The sequence below is a fragment of the Oncorhynchus mykiss genome, chromosome 1 (genome assembly GCF_057628025.1).
Source record: "Oncorhynchus mykiss isolate SJ-2025 chromosome 1, ASM5762802v1, whole genome shotgun sequence".
NCBI lineage: Eukaryota > Metazoa > Chordata > Actinopteri > Salmoniformes > Salmonidae > Oncorhynchus > Oncorhynchus mykiss.
In genome coordinates, this window is record NC_143022.1 from 8936477 (window position 1) to 8957279 (window position 20803).

Consider the following 20803-nt stretch of genomic DNA (forward strand, 5'->3'; position numbering starts at 1 on the left):
TCCACTTATTGATGTAGCCTGTGACTGAGGTGGTATACTCCTCAATGCATGTGGATGAATCGCAGAACATATTACAGTCTGTGCTAGCAAAACAGTCAACATATGACAACAAATGAATGCAATCTCATTTAATGAGGAAAATTATCTTGGGTTGGAGAAGCTTCTAGTGATGGCTCTATGCATTCTGGTGAAAAGGGAGGGTTTGCGACTCTTCTCTTCAGGTGGGAAGGAATATGCGAAGTCATTTCCCTCTGGAGCAAAGGAGCCATGAGAATTTGTCCTCGACTCTGCAAAGAAAGACCATCCAGTATGTCATGGGTAACAATTCAGAGCAGAGTGCAATGTCTTTCCAAATGAATTAGTTGAACGCTAAAGTAATAATATCTTAGTCTTGAATGAGCAGCAGCAGGGCTTACCTGTAAAGTACACAGTAGGGGAAGTGTTCTGAGGCTGGTACTCCAGAGACTTTTGAGGACAGTGGTCCTTTCTAACTTTCTTGGAACCCTGGTTGTTGGGAAAAGGCACATTAAAACAAACTGTTATATATCTTAAAGTACAGTATATCAACTGGAAAAAGGCAATACAATGCTAAAATACTGAATTATATAAACAAATAATATCTCATACATTCAAAAGCAGTGTTATTCATGAAAAATCTGTACTTGTACTATACCTTTATGTTAAAGCATATCTTGCTGAACATGGTTTTCTTGCTTTTCTTGGACTTGAAGATGGGGATCTGCTCTCCAGTACTGCTGGTGCTATCCCTTACCAAATCCAACATCCCTTCTACAATGTCTCTGGTGGCCATGCTGGTACCGGACTCAAAAGAACATTTGGCATTGGCTTTGGTGATCATTTGATGACTTGAGCCAACTGATAAGGCATCCATCATTTGGTTGACCATGACTTTCGTGAGCTGATTCATTGTGTCACTATCCTCTGGCTTGCTCGGATTGAGCTGGATAGGAAAGACCATGCAAGTAGAGGTGCTTGGTTCATTCTGGACTGAAACATCAATGTTGATATTTTCAGACTCATCTAACCACTGTTTTAGGAAGCCCTTCACTGTCTCTTCGGCAAATATCTGGAGAAGCTGAGAGGAGAGCTTCCTGGATATGGCACATTGTTCCTTTCCCCATTTCAGCCTTGAAAGAATGGAGTCTGAAGCACTTCTGGCTGCTGCCAATGTTAAGACCTGTGGAGTGCTGTGGCTGTCCTGAAGGGCTATCACTTTATCCACAAATTCATGACTGAACATGTGGATGGTCCCAGTGGAAATTATTTTTCTCAATTTCCTAACAGCAGATCGGAGGTTGTCAGGATGAAAAGCACCCTGTCCATCTTCCTGTGTGTTCTCAACACTTTCCACCATTTCGTCCACTACCACCCCAGCAGCTTGCCTTACTTTGTCCACAAAGGATGGGGGAAGTAAGTTCTCTGTGTGAAACAAGTCCTGAATGATCATGTTTCTTACAATGGGAAAGTCACTCTGAGCAGATAATTCAGTGGGGATGGGAGTACCGGGCAAGGTGAAGTCCCATTCTGACTGCTTTAATTTTGAAGTAGGTGTTAGAGAGATGGAGGAGCATGAAGAAGAGGTATTTCTTGTATTTTGGCTGTCAGCACTCCTACAACGGATCGTGCCAATATCCTCCAGCATGGATCCTGAGAGCTCAGTGGTTTTAGGTAGTAATTTGTGCGGAATGTCCACACAGGCATCGTTTCCACAAGGTGTAACACTGCTCTGGTTGACCTCAAGATGGCAGAGACTTGCTCTTTGTGAAGCAGGACTGCTTTGATATGTAAATATTGGGATTGAACCAAGTGTTGTGTCTGACATTTGAAGATCTTTTCTGAGAAACTCCGTAATCTTACTTTGCAGACTGTAGTAGATGTTACGAGCAACAGACCAGATCCTTTTCTCAGAAACCTGTCCAGTGGTGAGCAGGGAGGTTCCAGATACCATGTCAGATGACTGGGTGGTCTGGGTGAGCTCCTGCAGATCTTTCACTATGGTTTGTATAATATCAGTAGATGTGGTGGATGTAGATACAGACTGGAGGTACTTATCTGTTGTACCTTCCTCCACAATGTTAAATGATCTAGAGAGGACCTCACTCACTCCTTTCTCAGCTTTGGTTTGGAACTCATGACTAGAAAGTTTTTGGAGGCTCTTTGTTGAAAGACTGTGGGAAGATGCAATGCCTTTGGAGGCAGCCGTGCTGCAATCTAGACTTACTGGAGAGGTTCGCTCAGGAGAACCTTGGAGACGTTCAAACATGTCTTCACATGGTGTTGGGGACCTTGACAAGGAGATGTCATTCAGCTGAGACAGAACACCACCTACCAATATGTTGACCTCAAGGGACATATCAGATATTTTCTTTCCTACTGTGGAGAAGCAAGGTGCATTTGATGTCTGATCCTCGCATGAGGTCAAGATTGTTGAAATGACCTGTTTGGTACTATTGTTCATTAGACCCTCGTCTGTTTCAGTCCAGAGAAGTTTTGAACTCTCGCTGACACCCATGTGTAGAGTCACTTCCTGGTTCAAACTGGGCAAGTGAGGCACACTCTTACTAGCTTGCGTCAAGTTCTGGCTTGCCAAACCAAGGTACTCCTTAGTCCCAAGATGTCCAGAGTCCTCTGTGGGTGTATGGCTAGACATTCTTCTCTGCACGTCTGACCTCCGCTGGTGAATGATGAAGTCCTTTAATGTCTTCTTAATATTGTTACATAAACTAGTAGTAGCAGACCAGATCCTGCTCTTTCGCTTTTGTGCATTTTCCTGGAGGTCAGGTTCTCTCTCCTCTACTTCTGCAGGTTGCGCCGAGCTCTGCAGGTCTTCCACAAATGTGTCAATGATGCCAAAGGCAGCAGAATCCGCACAAATATCCTTTGACAAGGTTCTCTGGTTTTGAATGGAACAAGACCTGGATGCTACAGAATAAGCAGGCTGTGCACTCGGTAAGCTACTGTTGGACTTTTTAACTAGGAACTCACTCACTGCTTGAGTGGTGTCTCTCTTGAATTCCTCACTTGAGAGTTGTTTCATGCAATCTAACAGACTGGTCAAAGAAGCTGTGGCCTTACTTCTGCTGTCCTCAATTTGACAGGGGAACTCATATACTATTGGTGATGAGGCCCTGGAATGGGAGATATCCCCAAGCTGAGCCAGAACGCCCTCTACAAATTGTTGTCTCTCAATAGAGAAGTCTGATCCTTTTTCTCCAACAGTGTACAGGGGGGTCCTCCTTTGACATCTCAGTCTTGTACAAGACCAGAAGCTCTGAGATGACTTCTTTGGTGCAAGTTGTCAGAAGGAGCTTGCTTTCTTCTGACTCAGTTTGTGCCCAAAGAAGTTTTGAGCTCTCACTTAGGCCTCTTTGTAAAGTAACTTCACCAGTGGACTCTGGCAACTGAGGCTCACTCTTACTGGGCCTATATTTCATGTCTAAGCAAGGAAGTGGAACTGCCTCCTTAAACTCAGCATTTGTGATGTTGTCATCAGATGTGACAATGCTCTTTAGGGCAAATCTCTGAAGCTTGCCGAAATAATCTTTCAAGTTGTTTTGGATGCTGTGGTAAATGTGAACAGCAGCAGACCAGGCACTCTTCTGTTGGGGACTCTCTTCAGATTCAGCCAAGGACTTCATATCTGACACGAAAGTCTTAACAACTACTGACGCTGCTGAGCCCACTGGGTGAATTGACTCCGTCTTTACAATGCCAGACAATGTTTGACCTGATACAGCACCTGTTAACTCAGACTGAACGACTGAACTAGGAAATCTCAAACTACTGACTTTTTTGGCAAGAACTCCACTCACTGCTTGTATTGCTGATGTTTGAAACTCCCGGCTGGAGAGTTTTTGGATGCTCTTAGATGTGAGCGTGCAGGAGGAACCAGATTCACCAATATTGTAGCTGCTCTCGTATTTCCTTATCAGGGCATCAAGATCGTCAATGAAGCCAACATGCGATGCCAAAAACGTGATCTTGTCCTTCAGATCTTCCAGCAAATTCTGTTCGTTCTCGTCAACAAAAGCCACCATTGTGTCAGAGATCATGGTCATGACTTGCCCTGTTAGACTCTTGCTCTCTTGGTCAACTTTTTCAAGTTTAGCAGCCAGCTCGCTCACCATGCTCTCAGTCACCTTGGTCTGTGAGTCTCCCCTTACCGGTGTCACTACAGAGGTTTGGCTAGCGGAGGCACTCTTAACGACCACTGATAAGGCCGACTTGACATCTTTAGCCAACTCTGACATTACAGCAGGGGTTAGCATCATAGAGCCTGCACTTCCAGATGGAGAATTGGACATGCATGCAAGTTTGGATAGAGAACCTTGCAGGCTGTCCTGCACACAGGTGACAAGGGTGTCCTCTGAGACACCTAAGAGGACTTGTAGCGTCTCAGAGTTGGTTGTTTTCTTCTGCACATCAGACAGAGAGGTTAGAGTCCTTGGGAAAAAAAACGCAGAAATCATCAAAGTCAAACAAATAATATGTAAGGCTGTGATGCACATTCAGTGTGTCAAATACATCTGCACCATTGAAAACAATGAGGAAAACGCTGCTGTTTCTCTGAGAAAAAACCTTAGTGTGATGTCAGCCTAACTGCTTAATTTCTAAAGCCCAATAAAATGTATTTTGTACAAGTCATTTGTATTGAAACTGGCCTGTAGATATCTATCTATCCTGGCAATATCTATCCTCTACAAAAATCCAAATTGCTATAAACTTCAAATACTGTAACTTCTAATAACTTCAAGGACAATCATAAATACAAGGCAGTTTGAAGAATGTTAAAGGGAAATTTCTAAATGTTTCAACTTCATATTCATCATCTCCAGCACCACCCCAACATCAGCATATGTGAAAAACGGTCATTTCTATGTTTTGTAGTAAAAAAGAAAGAGGAAGATAAGTGTTTTCTATGACATCATCAACCAATTAGCAGGCAATGCCTACTCATAATTGGTTAAAATCACATGATGCACACTGATGATGTCATTAGAATCTAGAGCTGAGCATTTAACCAACATTTTTGTTATTTTTCGTTTTTTAAACAACTAATTGACCGACGTCGGCTCAATTATTTGAATTCCATATAGTTAATTTTTTTCTTCTTCTGTGAGCTCGATGCTCAGTTTCTGTAGAGATAAATCAGATCAAGCACGAACTATGCAATGTAGTAGGGAGTTGTAGTTTCCAACAGGCCAATATTCTACATAGTTTAGCACAGAAAATACGGCAATTAATTCCCATAATCCATTGCACGCCCACTTGCTTGTCCACTCTGTGTGGAGCAGATACGGAAACCTCATTGACTGAGACGGAGAGACGAGAGAATGCATGAGAGAGATAAAAAGCAGTTGCGTTGCGAGGATCCTCTACCTGGAAATACATGATCTAAGTGATTGACAGTTGGTGTTCAGCGGTCATAAAAGTAGGTCTTATTTACTTAGAAGAACTACTAAAATTGTGATTTTGTCAGACAGGATAAGCAGCAGCTCTATAGAGATGAGTTGATGACTTGGAATGAAATAATAAAGTCATCAAATAAATATTTTATATGAGAAAGTAAATGATGGCTGATAAGTCATAAACAGTAATGGACAGTCACTACCATCATGGGACTTTTATTCATTGTTTTATTATGTGTTGTTACAGCATTCAACACACATAATCCATAGTGCATTCAATGTCTAAAAAAAGTATTGAAATCCAAAACCGTGATTATTTTTTAAATATTTGAATGGAAACCAAACCAACCTCAAAAAGCACTAATTTCTCAGCACTATTGGAAACAGTTACGTCCCTCTATATTTTTTTTACTACAAAGCATGGAAATGTGTAATTTTCACATATGGTGATGCTGGAGATGAATATGAAGTTGTTAAATTTCCCTTTAAGAACATACCTCATGGCCCCCTTGGGCAGGTAGCTTCCACTGCCCAGACTGCCCTTAGTCAGGTAAATCTCCTTGAACTTAAGTTGTGATTCCTGTTCTTCTTCCTCTTCCTGCTCCATACAGTTGGAGGAAGGGTAGGGAGTCGGGATGCGAAAGCTATTGTAAGACTTTCGACTGCCTGGCCTCTTAGGTACACCAGCCTCAGTAAATCTCACGCGGGACTTGGTGTTAACCTTATCGTCTAACAGACTGGTGAGTGACGCTGTGAGAGATCTCTGTGACAATGGAGAGGAGGCAGTATCTTGGATGCCCAGTAGTTCGTAAAGACCTGGGATGATGATCTGCATCAGCTTGTCCGATAAAAACTGGACAATTCTCAGACACAAGCCGGCAAGCTGTTGTTTTGTCAGCTGTATTACAGAAACGGAAGAAGTGTTTTAAAATGTTGCATAGTGCGTCTTTCAAAAGCTTATGAACAAGGTTAAACATTAGGCAGAGTTTTCATGGTAATCTGATTAAATTGTCAGTAACATGATCTTACCGGGTCAAACATGCCCTCACGAATCCCCTTCCATTGCCTGAAAACAATATTGTTATAAATGTTGTCATATCAGGATGCGTGACAGAATTGTTTTTATTTAATTATTTGCCTGATCGTGAAGTTATACTTGCTTTGTGTCAGTTGTTTTGGCAAAATTGCAATGTGACAATTTTTCTAGCACTGAACATTTTTTTCAGATTGATCAGTTTCTAATTTGATCCTATTTCCTTGAAGGTGTGATAGTACCAAAGAAAACAGAACATACTTCTCAGTTAGGTTTTGAAGGAAGTCCATAAGTGTCAGATGTTCCACATTGTTGAGCTTCCCCTCTTCTGTGGTTTCCATCACTGAGGTTGCTCTGCTCCTGGTAGAATTGCTCTGCTCCTGGTAGAAATGTAATTATATTGCAAATAATCAAACTTAATAAACAACAAATATCATACTGAAATAATTATTAACTGTTAAAGAGTGGAGGAGCATTGGCAACGTTGGGCCAATTAAACAACTGCAACACAACAGAGATGGTTGTGGTACGTCAACATTGCCAATGATAGCATCACTATAACATTTTATTGGATTAATGTTGTAAAATGAAATGACAAGGTCAACTTACCATCTCATTGACAGCTTCAGAGGTCAGGTGGTCATCCATCACACAGACAGGCAGGTCTAGAGACTGGGACAAGGCTCTATGGTCATAACCAGGAGAGAATGGAAACATCAGAGCAGTCCCAATGGCAGAACCTAACCACTGTCTTCATGTCAAACACTCACTCACTCATTTGCTTTGTCAAACCTACCCCTTAGAATGACTTCGATATTAAAAACCCAGGCTTTCCTAAAATGTTTACCTCAGCCAGTCTAGAACCCAGGTGTGTCTACAAAACACATGCACTCCTCCATAAGGTTCATGGCTTGCCTATTGTTTTATCCCAGTACAAGAGGGGCAACTGGATTCAGGATTAAACACAAGCAGTCTTTAAGGTATATCTTATTACAGTTTAGGCCTACCTTATAATTTTCTTCCATCTGGCAATATCATTTTAAGGAATGAAATCTGTTTTGTTGCTAGTATTATTAGTAACTGTAGGAAAATACAGCTGTAGAGTACAATAATCAGCTACTTTCTGAAGGGCAGCCAAGCTCATAAGCAATTTAGAACCTACAGACAATTATGACAAAATTGGAACGCATGAATGCGTCACAAACGCCTTGTGGTCACATGTTATTTTAGGGCGTGGCTCCGCATTCGTGACCGGTTCTCTTATTTCTATTTCCCGGTATCCGTTTTGTGCTGGAATTTGCGATTAATACCTTTCTCATGCCGAAACCGCATTAAATACATCCCGGTAGTTAAATGACAAAAAATATGATTTCGCAATGTCATTAAGCAACGATAACAACAAAAAAAACATAAATAGCTACAACAATTTCGAAACATGATTTTGTCATCAGTTCAGTACCATTTGTTTGATTTTGTGGACCCACGACTAGACTTTATCCATGTTAGCTAGTTGCTAGCGATGCTAGTCAGCATAGGCTGCTACGTGATAAACAGTTTGCGTTAGCGAATTAGCTACCTAGCTAGCCAGCCTAACAAGCTGTCAAATCCAATGGAAACCGATGCAACCCTGCAGCCAAATAAGGGCTAGCTCGATGACCCGTGGTAACAGTGAGGTCCCCATGAGTTTCAAGGCTTTAATAAGTGCTATCGTGCAGAAAACGCGAATAAAATACTGGTTGATGAGCTAGCTAAATTAGCTAGCAAGACGGATATGACCGTTAACAGCGTGCATGCACAAATGCATGACGACACATTGTATCTCAGTGAAGCAGGCATGCAGAACGAGATCGCCCCACCAAGCCAGATAGTAGAGGGGTACAACAACGCCGGGACACAGAGGCATAGCTCATACAATTATATTTTGTTCCAGTCAATGACAATACATGTTGAATAATAAATACCTTCGTCAAATATATGGCATCGCATGCTAGTGAAAAGATAGCTTGCATGAATTTTTAAATAAATCCGGTGACCACTAGATGGCCTCGTATATCCACATTTAGATCAACTGTACTTGATTTTTCATCAGTACTGTGAATGACAAGCCCACTGAATCTATTGGCTGGGTTGCGTAGCTGCTTACGAGGGGGGATGTTCCAGTTAAAATTGTCTCAGTGAACAAGCACCAAACCAGCGGTAAATTATTGGTTGCAAAGCACTGTACATCAAAAGTGATTTTTATACTCTCAAGTGATGTTTTAAATGTTCAATTTATATAAAATAGTTTGTAAATGTTATTCGAAAATCACACATAAGATGCAGTGGTTTTTGGAGAATATTTGTTGTACATTTTGTTGTAGAGAATTCCCGCCAGTACTAGCTAGCAACTTACTGTGTCTGGTGGGGGGGTCATATATTTTGTACAGTGCGTGAGTGCAGAGTTGGATGGTGAGACGTGCATTGCATGACGTGCAATTTTGTGCCGTTCCTATCAGGTACATTGTTAAATATATTATATTGTATATTGTAATTGTATTATTTTGGTAACTACCCCCAGTGAACAACCAAACCAGCGTGCGTGAGTGCAGAGTTGGATGGTGAGACGTGCATTGCATGACGTGCAATTTTGTGCAGTTCCTATCAGAATAAATCTACATGACTGGTGCTACATGTTGGAGTTCCGTGTCGATGACTGATTGTACACAACGCAAGAAGAGTACTGTTACACCTCTTCGTCAATTATCCTGCCCCCTCATCTCTCCAGAGTTGCACTTCATCATTTGTTTCCTTATAGAATCATAGCTGCATGAAGGGTTCTGGAGGAATTTTCTAAAGTTACGGAATTACTGATGTCTGTTCAGAAATAAATGAAATCATTCAGAATAGCCTAATACGTAATGATAAACCCTATAATTTAGCTACATAGGACCAATAGCTTCTTATTTTTTTAAATAGCCTAGCTGCGGATTGTAGCCCAATAACAAAGAATAGCCTACAGTCGGGAACGCGAGGCAAATCTGTCAGTGAAAAAACAGCAGGCAGACAAAACAGGCCTTTTGCAATATTTCAAATACAATCGAGGGAAAACACAGATTGAAAAGCAATGACTCTTGCTGAAAAGATAAGACTATGCTGTAGACTACCAAAATATTTGATCAACTCCCAAACATTGTTTTACAAAACAGAGAGAGGGAGAGATAGGCTTTTGACACGAGCGCATCGACAATCTCCAGCGAGTGAGCTGCGCATCATTGGGTGAGTCAGTGAAACTGGAAAGCATTTTTAGGACTAATTTCCTCCTCATATTGTAGCCTACTATATGTTTCTCCACAAACCTAGGCCTATAGGCTATTGATGGATTCAAGACAAGGTCGTTTTTATTGATCTCAGATACTAAGTTTGTCAGTGTCAAAGTAGCCTGCCATTTCGATCATTTGTGCGGATTAAAAAAAGATAATGCCAAAGTCTCCAGTCATGTAAAAGGATGTAGAATTGCACGAAATGCGGTTTTAAAAAGGCCAACACTTTCCCGGACCCTAGGCTACTAAAAATGTTCCCCATGTGTTCACCTACTGTAAATGGCTCTACTCTACTGCTCTACCCAAATGTGATGATATGCGTTCAATGCTCTATTATAATAGGTGATCTTTTTTCTCATGAGTTCTGGTACCACAGAGCCCCCCTCTGGCACCTCCCAACTTACAAATTAAGCTCTGCTTCAAATTTTTATTTTACAAGGCAAGTCAGTTAAAAACAAATTCTTATTTTCATTAAAGGCCTAGGAACAGTGGGTTAACTGCCTGTTCAGGGGCAGAATGACAGATTTGTACCTTCTCAGTTCAGGGATTTGAACTTGCAACCTTTCGGTTACCAGTCCAACACTCTAACCACTAGGCTACTTGTCTTCATGAAGGGTTTCATGTGAGCCTGTTTGCATCCCTCCCAGCTGCCCACTGCATTGAGGCTAGGTAACACAGTCACCACAGATAAATCCATGATAACCAAAAACTTCAACAAGCATTTCTCAACGGCTGGCCATGCCTTCCTCCTGGCTTCTCCAACCTCGGCCAACAGCTCCATGGGAAAGGAAGATGATTCTAAGAAGCAATTTGTTCATTTGGCTGGTGTCAAGTAAAGTATGTGACTAGTACTTACAATAGGAGACATGGTTATGTGATGGGGTGATAGTACTTACAATAGGAGACATGGTTATGTGATGGGGTGATAGTACTTACAGTAGGAGACATGTGATGGGGCGATCGTACTTACAGTAGGAGACGTGATGGGGCGATGGTACTTACAGTAGGAGACATGTGATGGGGCGATAGTACTTACAGTAGGAGACATGGTTATGTGATGGGGTGATAGTACCTACAGTAGGAGATATGGTTATGTGATGGGGCGATAGTACTTACAGTAGGAGACATGTGATGGGGCGATAGTACTTACAGTAGGAGACATGTGATGGGGCGATAGTACTTACAGTAGGAGACATGTGATGGGGCGATAGTACTTACAGTAGGAGACATGTGATGGGGCGATAGTACTTACAGTAGGAGACATGTGATGGGGTGATAGTACTTACAGTAGGAGACATGGTTATGTGATGGGGCGATAGTACTTACAGTAGGAGACATGTGATGGGGCGATAGTACTTACAGTAGGAGACATGTGATAGGGCGATAGTACTTACAGTAGGAGACAGCCACGCCAGCAGTGCTTTGTCAACATTGTCCCATCACGCACTAGTGACTCCTGTGGCGGGCCAGGCGCAGTGCACGCAGCAGTGCACGCTGACACGGTCGACACGGCTGGCTTCCAGGTTAAGCGGGCATGGTGTCATGAAGCAGTGTGGCTTGGCTGGGTTGTGTTTCGGAGGACGCACGGCTCTTGGCTCTCGCCTCTCCCAAGACTGTAACTACCAATTGGATACCACTAAATTGGAGAAGAAAAAAAAAGAAGTCACCTTGGGGGTTTGTGGTATGGCCAATATACCTCCACGTTGCGTTGTGCCTAAGAACAGCCCTTGGCCGTGGTATATTGGCCATATACCACACCTCCTTGGGCCTTATTTCTTAATTGTACACATTTGGACACTTTTACAATTATTGTATGGTAAACATTGACATCTGCCTGGGTGGAACACCCTCCATAATGGGTGTCTGTGTGGGACACCCTCCATTACGGCTCCATCAGTGCTGAGCCCTCTCACTCTGATTGTATGGGACACTCAATTACGGCTCCTTGTGTTTCCAATCTTCTTCCTCTGGCAGGATTACTTCCACGTGCAACTGTCAGACGACAAGCAGGTGAGGTACTTCCTGGAGCTGAGCTATGCTGGTGCCATCCTTCGGGACAGCTGGGTCCTGACAGACGTTGGCATCACCCCTAGCAGTGCCATCTGCTGCCTGCTGAAGGTACCAGCCGAACACCTAGCTGTTTCTACCCGATCTTGAAAATGCATATCAAAGTGAGCTGGCTATTGCTTGAAACAGCTTCATACTATCATTAGCATAAAGTGTTTCAGATATAGTGTGGTAATATATAGTATTGGTTATATAGTATGGTTAAATAGTATGGTTATATAGTATGATTATATATATTATGGTGATATAGAGTGTGGTAATATATAGTATGGTTATATAGTATGATTATATAGTATGATTATATAGTATGATTAGGTATGATTAGGTGATTTAGTTCATTCAAACAGGTGCCATTAATACAGGTAACGAGTGGAGGACAGAGGAGCCTCTTAAAGAAGAAGTTACAGGTCTGTGAGAGCCAGAAATGTTGCTTGTTTGTAGGTGACCAAATACTTATTTTCCACCATAATTTGCAAATAAATTCATTAAAAATCCTACAATGTGATTTTTCTGGATTTTTTTTCTTTCTCATTTTGTCTGTCATAGTTGAAGTGTACCTATGATGAAAATTACAGGCCTCTCTCATCTTTTTAAGTGGGAGAACTTGCACAATTGGTGGCTGACTAAATACTTTTTTGCCCCACTGTATAGTGTGGTGGTATATAGTATGGCGATATATAGTATGTTGAGGTCACCCTGCTTGAGACTTAAAGTAATATTGCCCTTGCTCAACCAAGACCATGGTTATGGTAGAGTATTTGGTTAGTAAGGACACTGCTTTATACCGAGACCATGGTTATGGTAGAGTGATTGATTAGTAAGAACACTGCTTCGTGAGTGTGAAGTGTTGTTGTACAGAGGTCCCTGGGTACATGTCCAGAGCCAGACAGGGACAGAACTCACTCTGTTCCACAAAGTTCTGTGGAAGATTTGCTAACAGAGGAGAGTGGTTATGTATCTAAGTACAAATTTAACCATCAGAATAATGTTTATTTGTGTTCCTTACTCCTTACTTACACATCCCATCATTGACATAGTCAAAGCCAGACCTTCTGTCTGTCTCTCCTTCTTGCTGGTTGACTAGAGTGGAAATCTATAGTATTGTATGGTTGACCTGGGATAGAGCTGAAATGTGGCCCGATGTAGTGTTGCCTTTGTACCAAACACCCTTACAGTCATAAACCTTTTCCCCATGTAATCGCCTCGACCTCAGTCTGGTGTTCGCTAACAGTATCTGAAGAGTCTGTATACCCAGTGGTGTATAGTACAGTAGAGCACAGCAGACTACAGTAAAGTACAGTAGAGCACAGCAGAGTACAGTAGAGTACAGTAGAGCACAGCAGAGTACAGCAGAGTACAGCAGACAGAGTACAGCAGAGTACAGTAGAGCACAGCAGAGTACAGCAGACAGAGTACAGTAGAGTACAGTAGAGCACAGCAGAGTACAGCAGACAGAGTGCAGTAGAGTAGAGTAGAGCACAGCAGAGTTCAGCAGACAGAGCACAGCAGAGTACAGTAGAGTACAGCAGAGTACAGCAGAGTACAGTAGAGCACAGCAGGCCGTATAGTAGGAGAAGAAGAGGCCCTTTGGGTTCATTGAAATACATATTCATATATTTATATATTCTTGACCCAGAAAATATAAAAAACTATCGGCCTATATCGAATCTTCCATTCCTCTCAAACATTTTAGAAAAGTCTGTTGCGCAACAACTCACTGCCTTCCTGAAGACAAACAATGTATACGAAATGCTTCAGTCTGGTTTTAGACCCCATCATAGCACTGAGACGGCACTTGTGAAGGTGGTAAATGACATTTTAATGGCATCGGACCGAGGCTCTGCATCTGTCCTCGTGCTCCTAGACCTTAGTGCTGCTTTTGATACCATCGATCACCACATTCTTTTGGAGAGATTGGAAACCCAAATTGGTCTACACGGACAAGTTCTGGCCTGGTTTAGATCTTATCTGTTGGAAAGATATCAGTTTGTCTCTGTGAATGGTTTGTCCTCTGACAAATCAACTGTACATTTCGGTGTTCATCAAGGTTCCGTTTTAGGACCACTATTGTTTTCACTATATATTTTACCTCTTGGGGATGTTATTCGAAAACATAATGTTAACTTTCACTGCTATGCAGATGACACACAGCTGTACATTTCAATTAAACATGGTGAAGCCCCAAAATTGCCCTTGCTAGAAGAATGTGTTTCAGACATAAGGAAGTGGATGGCTGCAAACTTTCTACTTTTAAACTCGGACAAAACAGAGATGCTTGTTCTAGGTCCCAAGAGACAAAGAGATCTTCTGTTGAATCTGACAATTAATCTTAATGGTTGTACAGTCGTCTCAAATAAAACTGTGAAGGACCTCGGCGTTACTCTGGACCCTGATCTCTCTTTTGAAGAACATATCAAGACCATTTCAAGGACAGCTTTTTTCCATCTACGTAACATTGCAAAAATCAGAAACTTTCTGTCCAAAAATGATGCAGAAAAATTAATCCATGCTTTTGTCACTTCTAGGTTAGACTACTGCAATGCTCTACTTTCCGGCTACCCGGATAAAGCACTAAATAAACTTCAGTTAGTGCTAAATACGGCTGCTAGAATCCTGACTAGAACCAAAAAAAAATAAAAATGTGATCATATTACTCCAGTGCTAGCCTCTCTACACTGGCTTCCTGTCAAAGCAAGGGCTGATTTCAAGGTTTTACTGCTAACCTACAAAGCATTACATGGGCTTGCTCCTACCTATCTCTCTGATTTGGTCCTGCCGTACATACCTACACGTACGCTACGGTCACAAGACGCAGGCCTCCTAATTGTCCCTAGAATTTTTAAGCAAACAGCTGGAGGCAGGGCTTTCTCCTATAGAGCTCCATTTTTATGGAACGGTCTGCCTACCCATGTCAGAGACGCAAACTCGGTCTCAACCTTTAAGTCTCTACTGAAGACTCATCTCTTCAGTGGGTCATATGATTGAGTGTAGTCTGGCCCAGGAGTGGGAGGGTGAACGGAAAGGCTCTGGAGCAACGAACCGCCCTTGCTGTCTCTGCCTGGCCGGTTCCCCTCTTTCCACTGGGATTCTCTGCCTCTAACCCTATTACAGGGGCTGAGTCACTGGCTTAACTGGGGCTCTCTCATGCCGTCCCTGGAGGGGGTGCGTCACCTGAGTGGGTTGAGTCACTGACCCCTTGGGTTGTGCCGTGGCGGAGGTCTTTGTGGGCTATACTCAGCCTTGTCTCAGGATGGTAAGTTGGTGGTTGAAGATATCCCTCTAGTGGTGTGGGGGCTGTGCTTTGGCAAAGTGGGTGGGGTTATATCCTTCCTGTTTGGCCCTGTCCGGGGGTGTCCTCGGAATGGGCCACAGTGTCTCCTGACCCCTCCTGTCTCAGCCTCCAGTATTTATGCTGCAGTAGTTTATGTGTCGGGGGGCTAGGGTCAGTTTGTTATATCTGGAGTACTTCTCCTGTCCTATTCGGTGTCCTGTGTGAATCTAAGTGTGCGTTCTCTAATTCTCTCCTTCTCTCTTTCTCTCTCTCGGAGGACCTGAGCCCTAGGACCATGCCCCAGGACTACCTGACATGATGACTCCTTGCTGTCCCCAGTCCACCTGGCTGTGCTGCTGCTCCAGTTTCAACTATTCTGCCTTATTATTATTCGACCATGCTGGTCATTTATGAACATTTGAACATCTTGGCCATGTTCTGTTATAATCTCCACCCGGCACAGCCAGAAGAGGACTGGCCATCCCACATATGCTCTCTCTAATTCTCTCTTTCTTTCTCTCTCTCGGAGGACCTGAGCCCTAGGACCATGCCCCAGGAATACCTGACATGATGACTCCTTGCTGTCCCCAGTCCACCTGACTGTGCTGCTGCTCCAGTTTCAACTATTCTGCCTTATTATTATTCGACCATGCTGGTCATTTATGAACATTTGAACATCTTGACCATGTTTTGTTATAATCTCCACCCGGCACAGCCAGAAGAGGACTGGCCACCCCACATAGCCTGGTTCCTCTCTAGGTTTCTTCCTAGGTTTTGGCCTTTCTAGGGAGTTTTTCCTAGCCACCGTGCTTCTACACCTGCATTGCTTGCTGTTTGGGGTTTTAGGCTGGGTTTCTGTACAGCACTTTGAGATATCAGCTGATGTACGAAGGGCTATATAAATACATTTGATTTGATTTGATTTGATATTCATAATATTTCAGTTAACAATTTAATCTGCACCCAGATTAGTCTTCAATTTAATCTGCACCCAGATTAGTCTTCAATTTAATCTGCACCCAGATTAGTCTTCAATTTAATTTTCACCCAGATTAGTGTTCAATTTAATCTGCACCCAGATTAGTGTTCAATGTGATAGAACAAAACTCAGTACAGCACATGAATTAGAAAATGTTGTTACAAATTTGTGCCACGAGATGGTGGTATATTATAAGTTTAAATAGCATGGACCTTTGATTTGTCTCTGGATAGAAATTGCCCTTGGGCACAGATCTAGGATCAGTTTACTCTCACCAAATCCTAACCTTTACCATTAGCAGTAAAAACACAAACCAGACCTAAGATTAGTGCAAAGGAGCCACTTCATCTTACCCCTGTAATTATATGACTCCTAACTTATATATACTGAGTGTACCAAACATTAGAAACACCTTCCTAATATTGAGTTGCACCCCACCTTTTGCCATCAGAACAGCCTCAATTTGTTGGGGCATGGACTCTACAAGGTGTTTGAAAGCGTTCCCCAGGGATGCTGGCCCATGTTGACTCCAATGCTTCCAACAGTTGTGCCAAGTTGGCTGGATGTTCTTTGGGTGGTGGACCATTCATGATACACACAGGAAACTGTTGAGTGTGAAAAACCCCAGCAGCATTGCAGGTCTTGACACAAACCGGTGCACCTGGCAACTACTACCCCGTTCAAAGGCACTTAAATATTTTGTCTTGCCCATTCACCCTCTGAATGGCACACATACACAATCTATGCCTCAATTGTCTCAAGGCTTAAAAATCCTTCTTTAACCTGTCTGCTCCCCTTCATCTACACTGAAGTGGATTTAACAAGTGACATCATTAAGGGATCATAGCTTTCACCTGGATTCACCTGGTCAGTCTTTGTCATGGAAAGAACAGGTGTTCATAATGTTTTGTTTACTCGGTGTATAAACACAACATAAGTATTTATGTAAAACAAGTGAATTTACTGTATGTCCATGGTCTTATACTTCAGCGGGAGCTGGTGGTGCGTGTGTTCAGTGCCGTGACGGGGGAGACCCTCTCAGTCTTGGGCACTGTGTTTCTCCTGAGTACGTCTGTGGCCAGGCTCATGACCCTGGTGTCCCAGCAGTGTGGGCTTCCCGTCAGCTCCTTCAGACTGAGCTCTCCCACCGGCCTGCAACTCTACGACTGCAACCGGCTGCACGACTACGCCATTCACCTGGGTATGGCCTTCCTTGTGCAGTAGATCAATGGTCCTCTGGCTCAACACCTTATGGATGTAACATAGAGACAAATGGACTGTATGGAACACATTCTTGGTTCATGGAAACCAGGAGGACAACCTGCATGTGTCTCTGTCTCCCAGGGGCTACTCTACGGTTGGACACCTGGGATGGGTGGCGGAGTTCCTCAGAGGCTGCTTCCTGGGACACAGACTGACCGTCCAACGACACCTGTCTAGGGAGAGACCTGTGATGAGGTCAGAATACACATCTACACACTGAACTGTATGATAGACTTACTATCAACAGTGATGGTACTGAACCTTTATATAGCTTACAATGATAGTACTGACCCTGTATATAGCTTACAATGATAGTACTGACCCTGTATATAGCTTACAATGATAGTACTGACCCTGTATATAGCTTACAATAATGGTACTGACCCTGTATTTAGCTTACAATGATAGTATGATAGCTTATAATGATAGTACTGACCCTGTATATAGCTTACAATAATGGTACTGACCCTGTATTTAGCTTACAATGATAGTATGATAGCTTACAATGATAGTACTGACCCTGTATATAGCTTATAATGATAGTACTGACCCAGTATATAGCTTATATTCTCTTGTTTTTTTCCTTCATATGTTTGTTCTCTTACCCTGATATTTAATACTGCATTGTGGGAAAGAGCTTGCAAGTAAGCATTTTACTGTACTGTTTTATAACCCACTGTATCTTGTGAACTTGACAAAAAAAACTTGAAACGTGTTATAAATACATTGATTCTGTATTATTCCAGGTTCCAGCTCCGGGTGGCACTCTACATCGCTGCTTCTCTGGGCCACCTGGACCTGGCCGGCTGGCTGCTGGAGAGGGGGGTCCGTGTCATTGAGCCGGTGGGGGTTCACCCTTACCGTGAGTGGTGCCACCAGACGGCCCACCCCGACGTCGCCAAGTGTCCCGCTGTCGCCTCCATCGAGCGAGGCCAGCTCACCATCCTCAAACTCTGTATCGCCAGCAGCGTTCTGACCCTTGCCTGTCAGGATCCCCAGGGTCATGACCCCCTGAGGATCGCCCTTCAGTACGGCCACAGGGAGCGTGTGAGTCACCTGGCCACCAAGCTGTGCTCTGTGGTGGTCCTCCCAGGTATGGCCCTGCCCATGCGGACATACCTCCAGATAAAGGGCTGGGTGAGGCTGGAGCAGAGGAGGGCAGCATCCAGGCACTGCATGGGCCTCAACAGGGCTCCGTTCAGGACCAGGGTGGGCGACACGGTCCTGGTGGACGGCTTCACCCTCCCCAAGATGTCCTCCAAGCCCAGGAGGAGTGAGGCCAAGGCAGGTATCAGGGTGATGTCCACAGCCTCTCGACGTTTGACCTCCATCAACTGCCCATCTCATGTAACCTGCCCGCTCCGCGCCCTGGCATCCCAGGATAAACCTCTTCAACTACCGAAGCAACACCCTGTGGCCACGAGGGATGAAAGAGAGAAGAAGAGGGGATGTGGAGGGAAGGGATGTGAGGAGGATGAGAGTGGGGATCAGAACAGCAACCAATGGAGGAGCAGAGTCCCGCTCCCGCCCATTTCCAGAGACACCAATCTCAGACCTGTGTTTGCCTCACCAAACTCCGCCCAGATCCTCACCACCTCACTGGAGGCCTTTTCTCTCCACTGCGACCTCACACCCAGAGAAAACGCCATATACTGTTTGGCCTTGGCCAGGTTAGTCAAAGTTTAAATGACAGCTACGGTGAATATGAATATTTCTCTGGAGGTTTCTTATGAAAGGTGTGAATACTGTCAGAAGAAGCCTCCTATAATCAGTGGTGGTGGGGGGGGGGGACACATGTAAAAGCTGTTTACACACTTTTTATTTTATTTTGTTCAAGCATTTACCCACCTTTTGTGGAAGATGCATTGAAAGTAGAGGGAGCGTTACTTCTTTAATCCTGAACGGCAATCAGCATTTACCAGTCAATGGTTTTACCACTACATCACTGCCTATGATATACCCTTATCCTCCCTGAATAGATTTCAGTACAAACAAATCATGAGCCAACCATCATGCTTAGAAGGTACATAGTCAAATCAAATCAAACTTTATTTGTCACATGCACTGAATACAACAAGTGTAGATCTTTCCGTGAAATGTTTACTTTACAAGCCCTTAACAAACAGTGCAGTTCAAGAAGAGTTAAGAGAATATTTACCCAATAAACTAAAGTAACAAATAATAAAACAGTTGAACTTGTCCAGTGGCCATTTGATTAATTGTTCAGCAGTCTTATGACTTGGGGTTAGAAGCTGTTATAGGTTTACCCTAACAAGTCCTGAAACAAATCATGAGCCAACCATCATGCTTAGAAGGTATATAGTGTCAGTCTTATTGGTTCACCCTAACAAGTTGTTTCAGTATGGGGAGAGGATAGAATGTAAGGGCGCTTCATTAATGTATTGAAGCCATTACATATACAGTATTTCACAATGCTAGGACACAGATTTGGTCTCCTAACCTTGTTCTGGTTGATTGACTCTCTAACAGTGCCTTCACACAGAGACCATGGTTGCAGCAGCTGAATGTAGCGCGGACTCTGTCCAGGAGGAGTGCTCAGCACATTGGGTAGACACCAGGATCCTGGTCATTAGGCAGATTAAACACACTGAAACAAGGAGGGACAACCTGGAATTGTCCAAAAAGGAACTCTTATTTGAGTTTTTATTTTTTAACAGTGAACAAGATGAGACTTTGGAACGGATGATGCCTGAAACAATGCGGACGACTTAGAATTTCGTTCCTTTGGATGAGGCTTATAGATATAGTCAGTACTGTGTTTGATTTGTGTGCAGAAAGTTTACAACGGCAGGCAGTGGATTCTCAGTCATTCCTCTCAAGTAACAAAAAATGTATCATATTTCACTGGCTATTTGTAGTAGCCAAATGTGAATGGAATTATTATTATTCTAGAATCATTCAGTTGACTGAATGTGACTATGTGGTTGTGCTGTATGTGACTGTACTGAATGTGACTATGTGGTTGTGCTGTATGTGATTGTACTGAATGTGACTATGTGGTTGTGCTGTATGTGATTGTACTGAATGTGACTATGTGGTTGTGCTGTATGTGATTGTACTGAATGTGACTATGTGGTTGTGCTGTATGTGACTGTACTGAATGTGACTATGTGGTTGTGCTGAATGGGGTTGTACTGAATGTGACTATGTGATTGTACTGAATGTGACTATGTGGTTGTACTGAATGGGGTTGTACTGAATGTGACTATGTGATTGTACTGAATGTGACTATGTGGTTGTGCTGTATGTGATTGTACTGAATGTGACTATGTGGTTGTGCTGTATGTGATTGTACTGAATGTGGTTGTACTGTACGTAATTGTAAGTGTTTGACATGGGTCTAATTGAGGCTCCAACCCCCTGCCTTAAAACTATTTTATTAAGATGTGGATCATTATTGCTCATATGAGTCTGTGCAGTGTGAAAATAATACATACTGTA

The 20803-nt window shown here is 43.1% G+C and overlaps 2 protein-coding genes and 1 long non-coding RNA gene across 3 annotated transcripts; 2 read left to right on the forward strand and 1 right to left on the reverse strand.

The window, feature by feature from the left end:
- Window positions 1-141: 141 nt before the first annotated feature.
- Window positions 142-6381, reverse strand: LOC149985358 (uncharacterized). Its single transcript, XM_090182562.1, has 5 exons — window positions 5927-6381; window positions 4146-4464; window positions 674-961; window positions 417-504; window positions 142-287 (listed from the first exon to the last, which is right to left on the reverse strand). The coding sequence occupies exons 1-5, from the start codon at window positions 6262-6264 to the stop codon at window positions 142-144; spliced, it is 1179 nt and encodes a 392-aa protein (XP_090038688.1). The 5' UTR covers window positions 6265-6381.
- A 2250-nt stretch (window positions 6382-8631) lies between these two features.
- Window positions 8632-16134, forward strand: LOC149985359 (uncharacterized). Its single transcript, XR_016496470.1, has 3 exons — window positions 8632-8658; window positions 11736-11879; window positions 15377-16134. It is a non-coding gene; the product is annotated as an uncharacterized LOC149985359 (long non-coding RNA).
- A 122-nt stretch (window positions 16135-16256) lies between these two features.
- Window positions 16257-19946, forward strand: LOC149985360 (protein ANKUB1-like). The gene is made up of 5 exons (XM_090182565.1): window positions 16257-16262; window positions 17069-17298; window positions 17423-17536; window positions 18088-19011; window positions 19832-19946. The coding sequence occupies exons 1-5, from the start codon at window positions 16257-16259 to the stop codon at window positions 19911-19913; spliced, it is 1356 nt and encodes a 451-aa protein (XP_090038691.1). The 3' UTR covers window positions 19914-19946.
- Window positions 19947-20803: the final 857 nt, after the last annotated feature.

Bases quoted from the DNA above. Each gene is read 5' to 3' on its own strand.
- LOC149985358 (XM_090182562.1), bottom strand. From the start codon at position 6,264: ATGCAGATCATCATCCCAGGTCTTTACGAACTACTGGGCATCCAAGAT. The intron at 505-673 runs GTATAGTACAAG...CCCAACAACCAG, and splicing joins AGATATGCTTTAACATAAAG to GGTTCCAAGAAAGTTAGAAA. The intron at 288-416 runs GTAAGCCCTGCT...CTTTCTTTGCAG, and splicing joins CCCTACTGTGTACTTTACAG to AGTCGAGGACAAATTCTCAT.
- LOC149985360 (XM_090182565.1), top strand. The intron at 17,299-17,422 runs GTAGATCAATGG...TCTGTCTCCCAG, and splicing joins GGTATGGCCTTCCTTGTGCA to GGGCTACTCTACGGTTGGAC. The intron at 19,012-19,831 runs GTTAGTCAAAGT...ACTCTCTAACAG, and splicing joins TACTGTTTGGCCTTGGCCAG to TGCCTTCACACAGAGACCAT.